The sequence below is a fragment of the Salminus brasiliensis genome, chromosome 14 (genome assembly GCF_030463535.1).
Source record: "Salminus brasiliensis chromosome 14, fSalBra1.hap2, whole genome shotgun sequence".
NCBI classification, from domain to species: domain Eukaryota; kingdom Metazoa; phylum Chordata; class Actinopteri; order Characiformes; family Bryconidae; genus Salminus; species Salminus brasiliensis.
In genome coordinates, this window is record NC_132891.1 from 33,437,491 (window position 1) to 33,456,516 (window position 19,026).

Below are 19,026 nucleotides of genomic sequence, written 5' to 3' on the forward strand. Positions count from 1 at the left end.
AGTACTCAGTGGACGTTCAGCTCAGAAGGGGAGGAGCTGCCCTCAGAAAACAAAGCTGGGAGTTAGTGAAAGTAAACTCAGTGACTGACACAGTGACCAACCGCTGTTTACGTTTATATGTTCTGCATGCCAGAATACAGGTTTCTGATTTTGGCATGCTATCATGATACAGTCTCAGCACGTCATTTACGCATGCGGTATCAGAGAACAATAGGAATGTTCTGGCAGCTTCTGGAGGGTTCCTCTCTGGCGCTATGTCATCACTGAGGGAGTGTTTTACACTCAGTCTAGCAGAGACAGAGGTAAGATGAGATGGAGCCGTATTGGCCCAGATTTTCTAATTTGAGACTTCTTATACTTTAATATGAACTAATAAAATCTAAGTGTGTGTAAATGGGGGTCTGTGTAAATGTAAAGTACAGTAATGTTTAACTGGTGTTTACAGAGATGTTTTTAGACGTCTCCTTCTCCTTACTGCCTTAATATTGTACTTACTGTATTCTCATATAACTGAATAAGGTCTAGGTGTGTGTAAATGGGGGTCTGGGTTAATGTAAAGTACAGTGATGTACTAGGAGGCTTCTTATCCTTATTGCATTAATATTACAAACTTTCTTATACTTTATTATGAACTAATAAGGTCTAGGTGTGTGTAAATGGGGGTCTGTGTAAATGTAAAGTACAGTGATGTTTAAATGGTGTTTACAGAGATTTTTTTAGACAGCTCCTTCTCCTTATTGCCTTAATATTGTACTTACTGTATTCTCATATAACTGAATAAGGTCTAGGTGTGTGTAAATGGGGGTCTGGGTTAATGTAATGTACAGTAATGTTTAACTGATGTTTACTGTGATGTCTCTAGACAGCTTCTTATGCTTACTGCCTTAATATTACAAACTTTCTTACACTTTATTATGAACTAATAAGGTCTGTGTAAAGTGTGTGTAAATGGGGGTCTGGGTTAATGTAATGTACAGTGATGTTTAACTGGTGTCTCTAGACAGCTTCTTATCCTTACTGCCTTAATATTACAGACTTCTTATACTTTAATATGAACTAATATGATCTAAGTGTGTGTAAATGGGGGTCTGGGTTAATGTAATGTACAGTAATGTTTAACTGATGTTTACTGTGATGTCTCTAGACGGCTTTTCACCCTTACTGCCTTAATATTGGATTTACTGTATTCTCATATAACTGAATAAGGTCTAGGTGTGTGTAAATAGGTGTCTGGGTTAATGTAATGTACAGTGATGTACTAGGAGGCTTCTTATGCTTACTGCATTAATATTACAAACTTTCTTACACTTTATTATGAACTAATAAGGTCTGTGTAAAGTGTGTGTAAATGGGGGTCTGTGTAAATGTAATGTACAGTGATGTTTAACTGGTGTTTACGGAGATTTCTCTAGACGGCTTTTCACCCTTACTGCCTTAATATTGGATTTACTGTATTCTCATATAACTGAATAAGGTCTAGGTGTGTGTAAATAGGTGTCTGGGTTAATGTAATGTACAGTGATGTACTAGGAGGCTTCTTATGCTTACTGCATTAATATTACAAACTTTCTTATACTTTATTATGAACTATAAGGTCTGTGTAAAGTGTGTGTAAATGGCTGTCTGGGTTAATGTAATGTACAGTAATGTTTAACTGATGTCTCTAGACAGCTTCTTATCCTTACTGCCTTAATATTACAGACTTCTTATACTTTATTATGAACTAATATGATCTAAGTGTGTGTAAATAGGTGTCTGGGTTAATGTAATGTAATGTGATGTTTAACTGATGTCTCTAGACAGCTTCTTATCCTTATTGCATTAATATTACAGACTTCTTATACTTTATTATGAACTAATGTGGGGTCTGGGTTAATGTAATGTACAGTGATGTTTAACTGATGTCTCTAGACAGCTTCTTATCCTTATTGCATTATTATTACAAGCTTTTATACTTTAATATGAACTAATAAGGTCTAAGTGTGTGTAAATGGGGGTCTGGGTTAATGTAATGTAAAGTGATGTCTCTAGACAGCTTCTTATCCTTACTGCCTTAATATTACAGACTTCTTATACTTTAATATGAACTAATAAAATCTAAGTGTGTGTAAATGGGGGTCTGTGTAAATGTAAAGTACAGTAATGTTTAACTGGTGTTTACAGAGATGTTTTAGACGTCTCCTTCTCCTTACTGCCTTAATATTTGCACTCTGCCTATTTTGCACTATGACTATTTGCACACCTGTACAGATGTCCTTTTCTTTTCTGTAAATATATTTTTCAGCTCTTTATTACCTTTATTACCTTTAGTACTTTCTACTTTTTTTTTAATTTATCCCCTACCCTATTTATTGTTTAGTGTCATTTTCCTTTAGTTTAAGACTGTGTTCTGTGTTTCTTTGTTACTTGTCATGCGTGTTGCTCTCACCAAGACAAATTCCTTGTATGGGTAACATACTTGGTGAAATAAAGAGATTCTGATTCTGATTCTGATATAACTGAATAAGGTCTAGGTGTGTGTAAATGGGTGTCTGGGTTAATGTAATGTACAGTGATGTACTAGGAGGCTTCTTATGCTTACTGCATTAATATTACAAACTTTCTTATACTTTATTATGAACTATAAGGTCTAGGTGTGTGTAAATGGGGGTCTGGGTTAATGTAATGTACAGTGATGTACTAGGAGGCTTCTTATGCTTACTGCATTAATATTACAAACTTTCTTATACTTTATTATGAACTATAAGGTCTAGGTGTGTGTAAATGGGGGTCTGTGTAAATGTAAAGTAGAGTTTTATTGAAACTCATGTCTCCATATTCTCATTTAATAGCTAGCTAGTGTTCTAGGCTACTTAGTTAGCTGTCTGAATGAATGAATCTTATATCTTGTTTAGTGTATATATGCTTATATATGTATATATACGGTTATATGGTAGAAAATCGTTTGCTGCAGTTAGTACAGACTCATTTATCATTCGCTATTCACGCCCTTGCTGAAATGCACACCAACAAACCTCACTACCGCCTGTATTTCAGATGATCCCGCCCCTCCTGCGCTGGGATTGGCTAGTAGCGGACACCGGCGTAAGCTATTGGCTGATCCTATTGGTGAGCTGAGTGTGAGTGGTCAGTATTAGCCAATGGGGACTTGGGGGTAAAATCGCGTAACAGAAACTGCACAAAAGTACGGAAAAAACGGATCAAATATTTTTGGCATTACGCTACATTTTGTGGGTAACGCTATTAAAATTAAAATTAAGATGCATTTCTAATAGTTTTCTTTATTATTATTTTTTTTATATTATTTTTATATTTGTTTGGGATGTTTGCATTTTTAAACCTCTCTGATCGGCCAATATTTAACGTAAATAAGCATCACAACTTTTTAACGATTTAATTTTCCTAATTTTGTTTTCGACCATTTCAAGCAAAAAGGGCTTGAAATCCATACACATGCATGTCTGCGCTGCTAGCGCGAGCGAACTGGGTAGCTAGCTTAGGTGGGTTAGCAAGTATTTAAGCTGGTTAGATAGCTTTAGTGGGCTACTACCAAACTAAAAAGTTGGATTATTAAATATTTGTAATAACTGCAGACGTAAGAAGTGTGTCTTTACTTTTTACGTTTTGTAGGTACGCAAGAGTTTCGCACGCTCGCGCGAAGGAGGCAGCGCAGCTATAACGTCACGCCTGGAGATGAAAGCGCGAGGCTAATGACGATGATCATCTCATTACTGTGATTTAATTTAATGACCGTGTTTGAACATGCTGGCCCGTTTAAAACACATTGGGATACCACAGCCGTGCACCTTTACCAGGATGGCCGAGTGGTTAAGGCGTTGGACTTAAGATCCAATGGACATATGTCCGCGTGGGTTCGAACCCCACTCCTGGTAGATCACTTTTATTGATCTTAAAATATCAATTTTAATCTCAAAATAAAACCCAGCCTAAACTGACTAACAAGCAGAGCTCTTAACCAGTATAGTGTATGTTTACATTGCAGCTTGCTGGAGCTGCTCTACCAGCATGACCAGCATGGCTGGCCGTCTCCAAGCTGGTCATACTGGTCAACTGTTGTGGTCAGGCTGGTCTGCAGACTGGTAGACCAGCTACACTATCACACTTAAAACATTAAAGACATGGGTAGCTGCATTCTGCTGCTCTAGAGCATTACCTAGTCCATTAGTGTACCTAGCCAGCCTGCCCAGTTTAAGCCTCTTGAGCCAGGCCATAAACCCTGCCCACGTGTTCTCTTTAATATAGTTGGGTTTCCTCCTAGATGACCAGCTTTTCAACAGTTTTTGACCATTAAAGACCAAACGTGGACCACCTTAAACCAGTTACTGGCCTTAAACTGGATTTCTCTGCATGTAATGGACTTTGTATGTGTATTTGAGGGTGACACACTGCCTCCTGTTGGTAGGTTATTGGAATTACATGCATCCTGTAGTCTCCAGTCTGGCTGCTCAGCATGTAAACTGTATGTGCCTGAATGTATAAACACTTTATACATCTTCAGAACAGTCTCTATTATTTTGTCTAAGATTATAAATGTATCTAATGTAAAGATGTAAAATGTTTCATACTCTTTGATCATGGCATATTTTGTGTTTTCCTTTCCCACAATCTGTTAAATTAAGCAAATAAACACTAATGATGCATTACAATGTTGTTGAAGTGTACTCATTTGACCAGGGGTGTACAAAATGTCTATATGTATATGTATACATATACGACCTCAGCTGTGTTTTCAGACTGTAGGTGTTATTATGTGTATTATTATTTATTTATTATTATGTTTATAATAACCACCAGCTCCTGCATCATGTTCCTGGTTCTATTAAACATGGCTAATCATGTCATACCTAAAAACCTATTGTCGTAAGTATATATATATATATATATATAAATATAACTATAAATATTAACAATTTGTGACAGTGCTTGTATGTTTGTTTTTGCAAATAAACATAAGTAAAACTGTGTTCCTTCATTTATTACATGAAGCATTCGTGAAATGATAGGCTACTTTACAGAAAGGACTTATATATTTATAGAATATTATATACATATATATATATATGTGTATATGTAAATCACCTAAATTGAAATATGTTTTTTAAATTAATGTATATATATATAGAGAATATATTTGACTTGTTTTTCAATAATTAATTTCAATTAAATGATTTGTACCTTTTTTACCTATTTTTACTAGGTAGTGGTATCGGTAGTATATATTTCAGAGCGTATAAACATTAAAAAAATTATAAATACATTTTGTTTAAAATAATAATAAAGCAATATTTAGAATAGATGAATAGTTTTATTTAAACATGTATTTATCATTTTCTAAACATGGATAAATAATTATAAACAATTAATTAAAAACAACTGAATCGATTCAACAAAAAAATTGTTTTCACAAAGTATAAATAAAATTAATAATATAAAATAAAAATATATATAAACGTTTGGAAAACAAACATTATTAATACCACTGCATAGTGAAAAGAGCCTTTTTATCTGAAAAAAAAAATAAATATCGATGAAATAAATACATTTTCCTCAGTTTTCTACAAACTATTAATAAATAAAAAAATCAATAAATTAATTAATGACGCTGATTTGAAGCTTTAATACTGAACTCGCTGCATCTTATGAATGAGTGAGAACGGGAGCGCGCATGGACGCGGAGCAGCGCCGCTGGAGCCCCGGCATGCGCGGTCACGTGACGAAGCGCGCGCGCCATGTTTCCAGTTCTTTTTCTTCTCTGTTGTTGCAGTGGGCGGCGCGTGGAGCCGGGGGGCGGGGGGTGGAGGAGGAGGAGGTGGAGAAGAGTTACACTGGGAACAAAGTTCAGCACACACACAAGTTTCAGAAGCGTCTCGCGGATCCTGACGCTTCTCCTCTCCTCTGCTCTGCTCTCCTCCACACTGGGCTGGAGATCCCTCCTCAGTCGTGGAGCGGGTTGTGCTCCTCCTCCTCCCAGAGCTTTGAAAAAGCCCTGAATGCCAGACGTGGAGCAGGAGGGAGCAGCTCGGTGAGTCCCGGATCTGTGGGAATGGAAATGGCCTCAGATCAACCACAACAAACTTAACATGAGCTCAAACATCTCAGGATCTGCTGCTGCTGCTCTCACGGTGAGCTGCTGAGGCTGCGGGGGCGTCCGGGACACTCAGCGTGGGGAGTGGGGGTCGCAGCAGTGAAGGTAAGGGTGGACGGGACGGGACGGGTTGGGTTGGGTTGGGTGGGTTTGGTCGTCGCCTCATTTTCTTTAAAGTAAATAAAAATGGTAAAACTTCATGAATCTGTTTTAGTTTTAATCAATAATGGAAGTTAAACTCACGAGCACGAGGGAATGGAGGCTCCCAGGCCCTCTTTCTAGTCATTAAGTTACATATTGGCGGTTTCCATCAAACACTGTTGACCCAGGTTCTCCATTAAACTCTGCTGACTTTGGCTCTCTACTAAACCAACTGCCACCCTGGGTTCCCCAGGGTAAACCGTGCCGCCCTGGGTTCCCCAGGGTAAACCGTGCCACCCTGGGTTCCCCAGGGTAAACCGTGCCGCCCTGGGTTCCCCAGGGTAAACCGTGCCGCCCTGGGTTCTCCCACTAAAACCGTGCCGCCCTGGGTTCCCCAGGTTAAACCGTGCCGTCCTGGGTTCCCAAGGGTAAACCGTGCCGCCCTGGGTTCTCCCACTAAAACCGTGCCGCCCTGGGTTCCCCAGGGTAAACCGTGCCGCCCTGGGTTCCCCAGGGTAAACCGTGCCGCCCTGGGTTCCCCAGGGTAAACCGTGCCGCCCTGGGTTCCCCAGGGTAAACCGTGCCGCCCTGGGTTCTCCCACTAAAACCGTGCCGCCCTGGGTTCCCCAGGTTAAACCGTGCCGTCCTGGGTTCCCAAGGGTAAACCGTGCCGTCCTGGGTTCCCAAGGGTAAACCGTGCCGCCCTGGGTTCTCCCACTAAAACCGTGCCGCCCTGGGTTCCCCACGTAAAACCGTGCCGCCCTGGGTTCTCCCACTAAAACCATGCCATCCTGGGTTCCCCAGGGTAAACCGTGCCGCCCTGGGTTCCCCAGGTTAAACCGTGCCGCCTTGGGTTCTCCCACTAAAACCGTGCCGCCCTGGGTTCCCCAGGTTAAACCGTGCCGTCCTGGGTTCCCAAGGGTAAACCGTGCCGCCCTGGGTTCTCCCACTAAAACCGTGCCGCCCTGGGTTCCCCACGTAAAACCGTGCCGCCCTGGGTTCCCCACGTAAAACCGTGCCGCCCTGGGTTCCCCACGTAAAACCGTGCCGCCCTGGGTTCCCCAGGTTAAGCCGTGCCGCCCTGGGTTCCCCCACTCTGCACCATTTCCCTGCAGGTTCCTTACAAGACCGTTGTGGCCAAAGGCCTTAGATGACGGCATCTCCAGGCCCCACATGATCTACAGGACAATCTGACCAACCTTGTGGCCTCCAGTAAAGCCCCAAAAGCTTCTCCCCACCTCAGAGGAACGTGCCAGTCAGCTACTCAGACCTCCAGCTGCACGGCTGCTGTGGTGCTTTCACGAGGAACGTGCAGGAACTGAAATAGTGGGGCGTTCTGGGGGTTCACCGCGTCAGCCGAATCCTTCAGCCGGTCCACATACCTCCCTATCTGCCGTGGCTTTTCTTCCGGTGGACTCTTGATTATTGATTATTGACCTCACCAGGGCCTCCGGCACCGTGGGAGCAGTTTGACACCTCCCCTGAGCTTGGCCTAAGGACCCAGACTTTCACCTTTTCGAAGGAGTGGGCCGCTCAGAAAAGCAGTAGGGGTCAGATCAATGACCTGTAGATCCTGTAGGGCCTGCTGGTCTTCAGCTTCATCAGATTGTTTATAAAACCGCTCGACTTCCGTCCTCCTGTCCTGTGTGAGAGCTCGGGCCGCAGTGGTAACAGATCAGGGGTGGCGTGTGAACGATGTCCTTAAAGATCTGGACTGAAGGCTGGGGTCACATGTTAATAACAGTAGTGTTACAGTAGTGGTGATACTGTAGCGCGTGCAGCATAGTGGACAACACCACCACCTGTGGGGGGCTAGGGTTCGATCCTGTGGCTGGGCAAGCCCACCAGTCTACACCAGTAAGACCCCTAACTCTACATTCGTGCACATGTGTGACAGGACCTGCATGTGGCATTGGCATCGTGCCCATATTAGGGTCAGTTTTTCCTCTATGGGGGGAAATTGCTGTCGCACCCCGTGGTTAACAACAGCGCTTCACACCTGACCCGCTTTGTGCATCTGCGTTTTTTTTTTCTGTCCAAAATAAATCACTAATACAAACGAACAGACTGTCAAAATAAAAGTCTGAATCAAAAACACTGTCTAAATAAAAGTCTCTAATACGAAGGAACAGGCTCTCAAATTAAGTCTTTAATGCAAATGAGCAGATCGTGGCAAAATAAAAGTCTCTAATGCTAACAATCTCAAATTAAGTTGCTAATATAAATTAACAGACTGTGTCAAAATAAAGGTCTGATACCAACTGACTGTCAAAATTACAAAAAATTCGAATGCAAAAGAACAGCCTTGTATATAAATATATGTATATATAAATAAAAGTTTAAATATGTCACTAATACAATCAGGCTGTGTCAAAATAAAAGTCTAATACAAATGAACACTGTCAAATTAAGTCTTTAATGCAAATACACAGATTGTGTCAAAATAAAAGTCTAATGCTAACAATCTCAAATTAAGTCGCTAATATAAATTAACAGACTGTGTCAAAATAAAGGTCTGATACCAACTGACTGTCAAAATAAGTCTAATGCAAAAGAACAGACGTGTGTGTGTGTGTGTGTGTGTGTGTGTGTGTGTATATATATATATATATATATATATAGTTTAAATATGTCACTAATACAATCAGGCTGTGTCATAATAAAAGTCTAATACAAATGAACACTGTCAAATTAAGTCTTTAATGCAAATACACAGATTGTGTCAAAATAAAAGTTTAACAATGTCAAATTAAGTTGCTAATATAAATGAACAGACTGTGTCAAAATAAAGGTCTGATACAAACTGTCAAAATAAGTAATACAAATAAACATACTTGTATATAAAAAAAGTTTTATATATATATATATATATATATATATATATATATATATATATATATATATATATATATATATGAATAAAATAAGTTATATATGAATACAAGTTTAAATATGTCACTAAAACAATCCGGCTGTGTCATAATAAAAGTCTTGCTCACAGACTGTCAAAATAAATGTCTCTAATACTAAGGAACGGGCTGTTAAAATAAGTCACTACTACAAACAATCAGTGTGTCGTAATAAGTCTTAATCACAGACTGTCATAATAAAAGTCTAATACAAACGAACAGACTGTCAAAATAAGTCTCTAATACAGATGAACAGAGCGTGTCAAAATAAAAGTCTCTAATACAAACAAATTGTCAAAATAAGTAGTGTGGGATCCGTCCGATACCTCACCAAAGCTTGGCTTAAGAAGTCTGAACCCAAACATCACCCTTTTGAAGGAGTGGACTGCTCAGTTTGAGCTTAGAAAAGAAATGGAGGTCAGATGTTTGCTGGCTGAATTAGCATATGGGTTCTTAATGGAAGCCACATGGTTGATTAGACTGTCTTGTAACTAATATAAACCAAAAAAACAGTCTGTGTCAAAATAAAAGTCTCTAACAGAAACAAATCTTACATATAACTCCCTTTTTTCTTTCTTGCTGATCTGAAAAATGTTCCGAACTGTGAGTTATGTGATCCGTAATGACACTAGAATTGACCTCCCATGATGGAGGAGAACCATGTAATTGGACAAAGACCCCGTTTAGACCTGGTCACTTCATGCATCTTGAGTAGTTGGGGGTTTTATCTGGATAAGGCCGAACCACATTACTCATTTAAACCAGATCCAAATCCAATCCCTCAAACCACTTCAGGAGGTGGTCTGATCTCAGACAACCAGAACCCCTCCCTGTACGACCCAAACACCAGGAACAATTGCAGAGTAATGAGCGAATTTGCATATTCTGTCCAATTTCGGTCTGATTGACTGTAGATGCATTGGACAACCAAGTGTAAATCCTCATGTGGGGTCAAAGACGTCCCAATGGTTCTTGGAGTGGTCATCGTTCTGTACAGTAGTGTTGCTTTAGGAGCCCCCTTTAGGTGTAGAAGTTCTGCTGATGTCAGCCATGCTCCAAAAGTGCCGTAGTCCCGTTGCCCACTAATTAAGAAAGAGGTTGTAGTCTTGTGGTCCAGGTTTGGGATAAATTACACGGTGCACAGGCTCTGAAGATTGGTAGAAGGTGGTCTCTCTGGTTTACTATAGCGACCAAATTAGAGATAAGCACATCTAATGCAGGTTCCAGATCCAGGTTTCCTGCACCATCTCCAGAACTCCTTTGTCGCAATATCAGATGTCAGTCCATTTCAACGTCCACGAGGCCTGGCTGGACCTGACCTGACGTTTCATCCCTACTACCTAATCTCCGAAGATCCAAACACAGCGCGAGGTGCTGGTTTCACACCCCGGCCTCTCCAGCGCTGATTAGCGTGTGTTCAGGCATGGGTGAAGCCACTGTCAGCTATTCGCCCCGAGGGTCTTGTTGTTCGCTCCAGTTGCAATGCAACCTAAGGCTCTAGCATCAGCAGGCAGATCATGCTAATGAAAGCCAGCAAGTTTGGACTGGAGAAGAGGAGGGTGGGCTAAAGCAAAGAGATTCACTGGAACTGGGGGGAGGGGGGGCTGCGTGGTGGTGGGTGGAGGGGGAGGGTGCATTCTGTTGTGGTTGAAGTTATGTGCAACGGTGTCGTCAGGGGGAATTTGGAGGTTATGGGCTGGTTTAAGATTTGGGAGAAGGGGGTGGGGTAGGTTTCGTACAGTGAGAACATTATTAGTCCGTTTTTTGCAAAATTTTATTTATTTATTTATTTAACTAATTAATTAATTAATTTATTTATTTATTTATTTGTCCGTCCGTCCGTCTATTCCAACTGACCAAATTTCACACCAAATACCCTCAGACCCTGATATGAGCTGGTTTGGAGGGGTTCGACTGGAGGAAACCGCCCATGAACCACAATGATGTTTGTTTGTTTGTTTGTTTGTTTGTTTGTTTTTGCAGGATCTAACCCTGAAGACAGACCCTGGAAAGTGATCGCCACATCCGCTGCTTCTGAACATGGCCAGCCTGGGGTCATCTGTGGACACAGCTGAGGGCAACAATGAGTTCAGTGATATCATCAGGTGGCGATCAGGTGAGTGTGAGCTTAAAATCTGGGTGGTTTCAGGGTGAGGGTGTGAGGATTTGGCCTTTGTGCAGTTCCATGGCATGGTGGATGTGTCAGATGCGTGGGGTCCAGAGCTCCAAAGCCAAAGAAGCGACCTTCAGGCGGCAAGAGTGTCTCGGCCGATGGACTGGACTTCAGATCTGGTCTGTGTTTCCCAGGCCTTGCCTTGGGGAAGGGAAGGAAAGCAGCCTTTTGATTGTTAACACTGATCTAAAGTCAGTCCTGGTTCTAGAAAACTGGCTCTGTATGTACTACTCGTTTGATCCAGGCTTAGGTTTAAGCTCGGTCCAGTAAACTGGCTCTAAGTATACTTCCCAATTTGGTCTAGGATTAGGTTTAACCTGGGCCTAGAATACAGGCCCTATGTGTACAAAGCAGTGTGGTCTAGGCTTAGGTTTAATCTGGGTCTAGAATACAGGCCCTATGTGTACAAAGCAGTTTGGTCTAGGCTTAGGTTTAATCTGGGTCTAGAACACGGGCCCTATTTGTACTAAGCAGTTAGTTCTAAGCTTAGGTTTACCTAGGTCTAGAACACAGTCCCTATATGTACTAAGCAGTTTGGTCTAGGCTTAGGTTTAATCTGGGCCTAGAATACAGGCCCTATTTGTACTAAGCAGTTTGGTCTAGGCTTAGGTTTAACCTAGATCTAGAACACAGGCCCTATATGTACTAAGCAGTTTGGTCTAGGCTTAAGTTTAACCTGGGCCTAAAACACAGGCCCTATATGTAGAAAGCAGTTATGTCTAGGCTTAGGTTTAACCTGGGTCTAGAACACCAGCCCTATATGTATTACTCTGTTTGGTCTAGGCTTTGGTCTATGGTCTAGGAAACTGGGTTTAGGTAACTGGCATTGCATGTACTCATCAGTTAGGTCTAGGCTTAGGTTTAACCTGGGCCTAGAACACAGGCCCTATATGTACTAAGCAGTTTAGGTTTAGGTTAAACCAGGCTCCAGGAAACAGTCTCTCTGAGTGCTCCTCAGTTTGGTCTAGGGGTAGGTGTAACCCGGCTCTAGGACACTAGCCCTGTATGCACTAATCAGTTTGGGCTAGTCTTAGTTATAACCCGAGTCTGTGGTCTAGGAAACTGGGTGTGGACAACTGACCCCGTATGGCCTAAAGGTGAGGCGTGGGTGGGCGTGTGTATGTGTGCGCAGTCTGTCCCATGTGCAGGATCTGCTCGTGGGCAGCCACACAGCCACTCAGCAGGAAGGAATGGCGGCAGGGGAAAGTAGATCTGAGTGAATGGAGAAGGAATGAGGAAGACCACAGCAGGCCGAGACGTAGAACCAGCACAGAAGCTGCACAGAAACTCGGAGAGCAGGAAGCTGAAGGCGTGAACTGGGGAAATGATGATGGCATGCTCCACTTTCCCTTTTAGGCCACAGGTCCTGGATAGAGACACATACAAACATGCATACATACGACATTTTAGAAAAGGTAGCGTTCCTGTGGTTCTCCATCACTGTGTTCATTATCAGAACATCTCCACTAGAGAAGTTCTCCTCATGGAGTCTAGTATTATTTAGAGTTCTCCTCAGATCAACGCCTGGTTTGATGGTAAATCAGGTGAGCTGCTGCTGCTGCTGCTGCTGCTGCTGCTGGAGGTGAACACATCCTCCACGCTGTGCTGGCTGGACTGGGTGGTGTCCAGGACCAGAACCCTGGAGGAACCGAGCTCTGTTCTTCAGACTAGCTCGCCGACAAGATCTCACCACTTTCAGAATGAGAAGCTCTAGTTTCTCCTCTTTACTGGATTAATGTTCACCTGCTTTATCTGTTCTGGTGAGATCTGGAGCTTCTGCAGTAGAAACTCTCTCACTGCTGAGAGACAGGAGTGGTATTCCCTGACCGCTCCAGTAGAGAAGCAGTGGAGGTTGCCGGCCTGGGTCCACACTGACGTGTGAAAGGCTGCAGTGAATGCTGGTACCTGCTTTTAGGTAAGAATGCAGAGTCCGCCGCAGTTTTCTGCACAGTGTTATTTGCAGCGGTGTTTTTCAGACTGGGGCCTCTCGCAGGGCGGGCTCATTCTCCCCCTGTCTGCCTGTCGGGAATGCCACAGCGTTCCTGAAGCTGGAATTCCTCTGCGGATCTGGATTTACAGCGTTGTGTGTGTGTTTTTCTTTTTTTTTTTTTTTTTTTTTTTTTTTTTAAAGCTCGGCCATGCCACAATGCCTTTATTTTTTGCTAGATTCTGGTTGCCTAGCAACAGTCAAAAGTAAAGTTTTCTTGGGTTTGGCGCCATGTGTCTGTGTGGGTCTCTCGCTCTCTCTCTCTTGCTCTCTCTCTTGCTCTCTCTCTCGCTCTCGCTCAGGCTGGGTACTTAATTTATCCACCAGTCTGAGGGGATCTCTCTAATTGGGGGGGATAATTGTGTGTGTGTGTGTGTGTGTGTGTGTGTGTGTGTGTGTGTGTGTGTGTGTGTGTGTGTTCACCCACTGGTGAAAGTGCTTTCTAGGCATTAAAGACTAAAGAGGGAAAAATCCCAGCAGTCGGATAAAGTATAGCTCAGTAACATGAGCAATAGGAAAAGTGTGTGTGTGTGTGTGTGTGTGTGTGTGTGTGTGAGAATGAGTGAGAGGAGGTATTTTCACAGCTGGAGCTGGGATAGAATGGGGTGTGTGTAAAAGTCAGTTCTCTGATGTCACCCATACCCCCCCCCCCTCAAAACACACACACTTAAGCATTCACACACTCTTCTTCTTCTTCTTCTTCCCTCCCCGTTTTTTCCATGTATCAGATCCATGTAATCGGACAGGACAGAAAAGGTCCGAGTACAATAAAACAGATCGGCCCAAATCAAACCTGCAGCCTGTAGCGGAGTTTCAGTCAGCGGGATTCGGGCTGTGGCTGGCTTTAGGAAACCAGCCTCAGTCGCACCGCTAACACGGCCAGTGCAGTAGCTACGTTATTTGCTCATGAGGTTTTCTATTAAAGGTGCCAAAGAATGCATTTAGGAAAGGATTCACGCTGTAGTTTAACGTATAAATAGTAAGGGCCCTCGTTTAGCGATCTTTTGGCGAACCGCCAAGCTTGATTTAGGAAGCATCAGTGTGTCTTTGCTATCGTAGCAACAGCAAAAGTCATGTACGAAGTCTCTTAATTAATCAGGGGTTTTTTTTTTCAGGGGTGTTTTTTTTTTTGGGCATAACGTGAAATAATAAATCAGTGCGTCTCTCACCTTCCCTTTAAGAGCCAGGTGTGGTCCGTCTGACCTTGGCGGGTTGCTATATCAGTGGTGTAAAGCGTGGGGGGGTGTACGAGCATTGGGCTGCACGCGCCTGTGATGACACTTCACTGCCGAGACAGCAACGAACGAACGTCTGACTGCTGACGAACGTCTGCCCAGGCTGTTTTTATAGTCAGTGGAGCTCCTCCTGTGTTTTCCGTTGCAGAGATACACAGCGATACTCCAGAAACTGACCTGAACACCCCTCATTTCGAGACCACCGCGCCCATCAGTGTACATATATTCGCTAGCAGTGTTGCTATTTAAACAACGCAGACGGAAAGCGTGAAAAGAGACCGTTGGCGGGGTGTAAGATAGCGATGAGCATCGTTCAGGGTTTAGGGAAGATGGGGAACGAAGTGTGTGACTTTATTTAGGGTGTAAAATGCTCTGCTATTGTCTAACAAGACTATTTACCACCCTGTTATTTTACCTCGGAATAAAACCCGCTGACTTTTGGAGAAGAACAATTAGCTCTGCTCTAATTGGCTGGTTTTCATCGCTGTGATGACTCACAGAACGCTACATATTAGTATAGTGTAGTTTTAACACTGTACCAAAACCACTGTCATTATTCGTACCGGATAGTGCTGCTGTCCTCTCACTGTGTCCTCTCAGCGCGATGTGCTGTTAGCAAGCTAAAGAGATTGTAGCCGGTTAGCTTTTAGCCTAGTGCGTGTCCCCCGGCTTTCGCGTCGTTGGGTGCCGAGTTCGAGCTCCTCATCTGCGGACGCTGGCGCAGGAAAAGCTGTGGTCTCCAGGCCTGGTTCCCGTAGGAAGCCGTATTCCCATAACTAGCAGAGTCTGGAGGCTCCAGTATCAACACCACCAGCCTCTCCTGAAGACGCTAGAGCTTTCTCTAGTGGGCGGGGTTTGTGTGTATTTTGCACGTGTAAATGTAACGAGTCAAGACTGAACCACAGTTTTGGGGTTCTGGGATTGGGGTTCCTGTTCTCCCAGTTCTGTTCTGGACGTTCTGCTGGAGGTGGTTCTTCAGTGTTTGAGGTTCACGGTTCTTCACCTCCATGCTCCTCGTTATTCAGCTAGCGCTAGATAACCGCAGTTAGAGATTCTAGGCACCTTCTAAAGCTCCGAGTTCATCAATGAGTCTGGTGTTGAGGCTCTGTGGTGGTTGTACTACAGGCAGGTCTCAGGTCAGGCTCTACTGTAAGGCACAAAGCCAGGCTGAAGCTGGTACACTTTTACAATGGCCCACAGCTCTGCTTATATAACACTTGGCCAGAGCTCTGCAAGCTGTCTGTCCTCCTGTGTGTGTGTGTGTGTGTGTGTGTGTGTGTGTGTGTGTGTGTGTGTGTGTGTGTGTGTGTGTGTGTGTGTGTGTGTGTGGGGACCTGCACGGAGCTTGGGTTTGGCCTGGTTTATTTTCCACTGTGCCCTGGCAAAGCAGCCAGTTTGTTTAGCAGTCAAATTAGCAGCGACAAATTAGAGCACTTGGAGAATACATTACCCAGCATCCTCTGCACATTCGGCTATAACACCAACAAATTAAGAGACGCCGATGAGGCCGGAGGCATGGACTATGTCCACCCACAACCCACAACGGCCAAGTCTCTAGGCCGAATTTACAAAGCTAAACGTTCAGATAATCCGTAGTATAGTGGGATATAGCGCCTCTGCTGGCTGGTTGCAGTATGATGTGTAGCTCCGCCCACCCCCAGCCCATTTGCCCCTCGTTCCCCTCCCCTACACTCTCCGTCTCTCCATCTCCAGTGTCTCCAGCTCCGTCAGTTAGTTCCCCCTGTGCTGAAATTGGCCCATTGATTGATTGATTGATTGATTGATTGATTGATTGATTTATTTACCCCCCCCCCCTCCCAGAAATGAAGATAATAATTGGTGGAGAGACGTGGGCTGGGTTTTGCTCTTCGGTGGAAATGGGCCGCTGTTCTTCACCTTTTAACCCCTGTTCTACCTGCTTGACCACCTGCTGAGCGTTCTAGGTAAAGGGCAGAGGTCACCCACCCTGCGGCGGTGCTGTTAACAGAGTGTGACTGCATGGACTGAGCCGAGCTGCCCCTTATTGTTCTTCAGAAATGGGTGTGTGTGTGTGTGTGTGTGTGTGTGTGTGTGTGTGTGTGTGTGTGTGTGTGTGTTATTTGAAACCTTGAACAATGGAAAAGCTGATCCCATAAAGAGTTACATTCAAGCTGATCTGGTTACACACACACACACACACACATCTTCAGATACTGTGTGTGTGTGTGTGTGTGTGTGTGTGTGTGTGTGTTTCCTGTTGTCTGTCTAATGGTTTAGACGACACTCTTTTTGAGGATTGCATGGCATTCACCCGACCAGTAAACAATAGTGTGTGTGTGTGTGTGTGTGTGTGTGTGTGTGTGTGTGTGTGTGAATGAATGAATGAATGAATTAAACGCACATTCTTGATTGTGTGTGTGTGTGTGTGAAAATGCAGTGAGTAGATTCAGTCTAATCACCTGGAAGGCTTTGATGTAATTTCTAGAACACACACACACACACACACACACACACACACACACACACACACACACACACTAACCTATTTCTCATTATGGCTCAGTATGGTTTACACCTGGCATGAACATGCGTCTCGGGAATGGGCCCGGATTGGTCCAGCAGAAAAAGGCGCCGTCACTCTGACCAGAGGGCCACTATTCCGAATCCCGGCCCTGCTGCTAGCCAGCGTAGCAGTGGAGTGCTGTGGGGAGCAAGTGCCATCTACCCACCCTAGAGAGAGCCAGGCCAGCTGTAGCAGCATGGCCGGGATTGGGCCTAGCGATCCTCTGGTCATAGTGACGTCGCCTTACTCCACCGGACCCTTCAGGGGGGACCATGCTTGTTATTTATGCGGATGCAGACTCTGATGTCCTCTGGGCCCACCTGGGACGTGTTTAGATGACCAGGTGTAAACAGCATCCAGGCAAGGTGGATTCAGATACTGTCCGAATACCAAACACATGCTAATGCCAGGTGGGAGCAGACCCTCAGAGACCCTCAGAGACCCTCAGAGTTGATCACTGCCCATATTTCAATGTCCCAATGTCCTCTAAAGTCCAGGACGGTGTAAGACGCAGCAGAAATCGCAGGACTAAAGATCAGAAGGTCAGAGAGGTCACGCTCTAAACGTGAGCAGTAAGGGGTGAATAGAGGTATACTACGTTACGCTGTGCAACAGTGTATCGATTCTCAAACACAGTATTGATTATTAATGAATAGTTCAGATTAAAGTACAGATCGGTGGCAGACAGGGGTTCATTTAGTGTTGTGTTTAAACCCAGACCACTAGGTGGCAGTGTTATACACAGTGTCTTTAGATCTGACTGTTCTGATTGGATAAAAATTAAAACCTTTTTTTATTTTTTATTTTATTTAGTTTTTATACTAAAAACAAAAGTAATTTGTCCTAAATTTTAATAAAAAAAAAGTAAAATAAGTAGCGTATTGAGTGGTGTCAGTACTGGCGCAGCTGGTGTGTGTGCGACAGAGAGAGAGATGGGATGTGTGTGTGTGTGTGTGTGTGTGTGTGTGTATATGAGAAAGAGTGTAAATATCTGAGGAGGGTGTGGTGACAGGACTGACTTGCGGAGTGAAAGGGAAAGTCTATGTCCACATAAACTTGTGTGTGTGTGTGTGTGTGTGTGTGTGTGTGTGTGTGTGTGTGTGTGTGTGTGTGTGTTATAAAGTGCAGTTCTGGACGTTTTACCATGTGATTGGTCAGAATTGAGATCGGCTATGAGCAGATGTGATTTGAGGATTTACAGGATTGGCAGAATTAGACCGAAACAGATCTGAAAAACAGGCCGATTCCAAAACCCCAAAACTGTTACATCACACACTCTCTCTCTCTCTCTCTCTCTCTCTCTCTCTCTCTCTCACACACATACTCACTCTCTCTCAAATACTCTCTCTCTCACACACACATACTCGCTCTCACTCTCTCACACATCTCTCATACTCTCTCTCTCACATATCTCACACACTCTCTCATACTCTCTCTCTCACATATCTCACACACTCTCTCATACTCTCTCTCTCACATATCTCACACACTCTCTCATACTCTCTCTCTCACATATCTTACACACTCTCTCTTACACTCTCTCTCTCACAGTCATACTCACTCTCTCTCGCACACACTCTCTCTTACTCTCTCTCACATACTCACTCTCACTCTCTCTCTCACAGTCATACTCACTCTCTCTCGCACATACTCACTCTTACTCTCTCTCACATACTCACTCTCACTCTCTCTCTCACAGTCATACTCACTCTCTCTCGCACATACTCACTCTTACTCTCTCTCACATACTCACTCTCACTCTTTCTCTCACATACTCTCTCTTACACTCTCTCTCTCTCACAGTCATACTCACTCTCTCTCTCACAGTCATACTCACTCTCTCTCTCACATACTCACTCTTACTCTCTCTCTCACATACTCACTCTTACTCTCTCTCTCACATACTCTCTCTTACTCTCTCTCTCACATACTC

At 43.7% G+C, this 19,026-nt stretch overlaps 1 protein-coding gene and 1 non-coding gene across 2 annotated transcripts in view; both read left to right on the forward strand.

Moving 5' to 3' along the window:
- Positions 1 to 3,810: 3,810 nt before the first annotated feature.
- Positions 3,811 to 3,893, forward strand: trnal-uaa (transfer RNA leucine (anticodon UAA)). Its single transcript has one exon. It is a non-coding gene; the product is annotated as a tRNA-Leu (tRNA).
- A 1,969-nt stretch (positions 3,894 to 5,862) lies between these two features.
- utrn (utrophin) overlaps positions 5,863 to 19,026 on the forward strand; it is a 266,197-nt gene continuing 253,033 nt past the window's right edge. The window contains exons 1-2 of the mRNA XM_072696066.1: positions 5,863 to 6,211; positions 11,140 to 11,272. Of these exons, the coding sequence (XP_072552167.1) occupies positions 11,197 to 11,272 (76 nt within the window). The 5' untranslated portion in view covers positions 5,863 to 6,211; positions 11,140 to 11,196. The remainder of the gene's footprint in view (positions 6,212 to 11,139; positions 11,273 to 19,026) is intronic.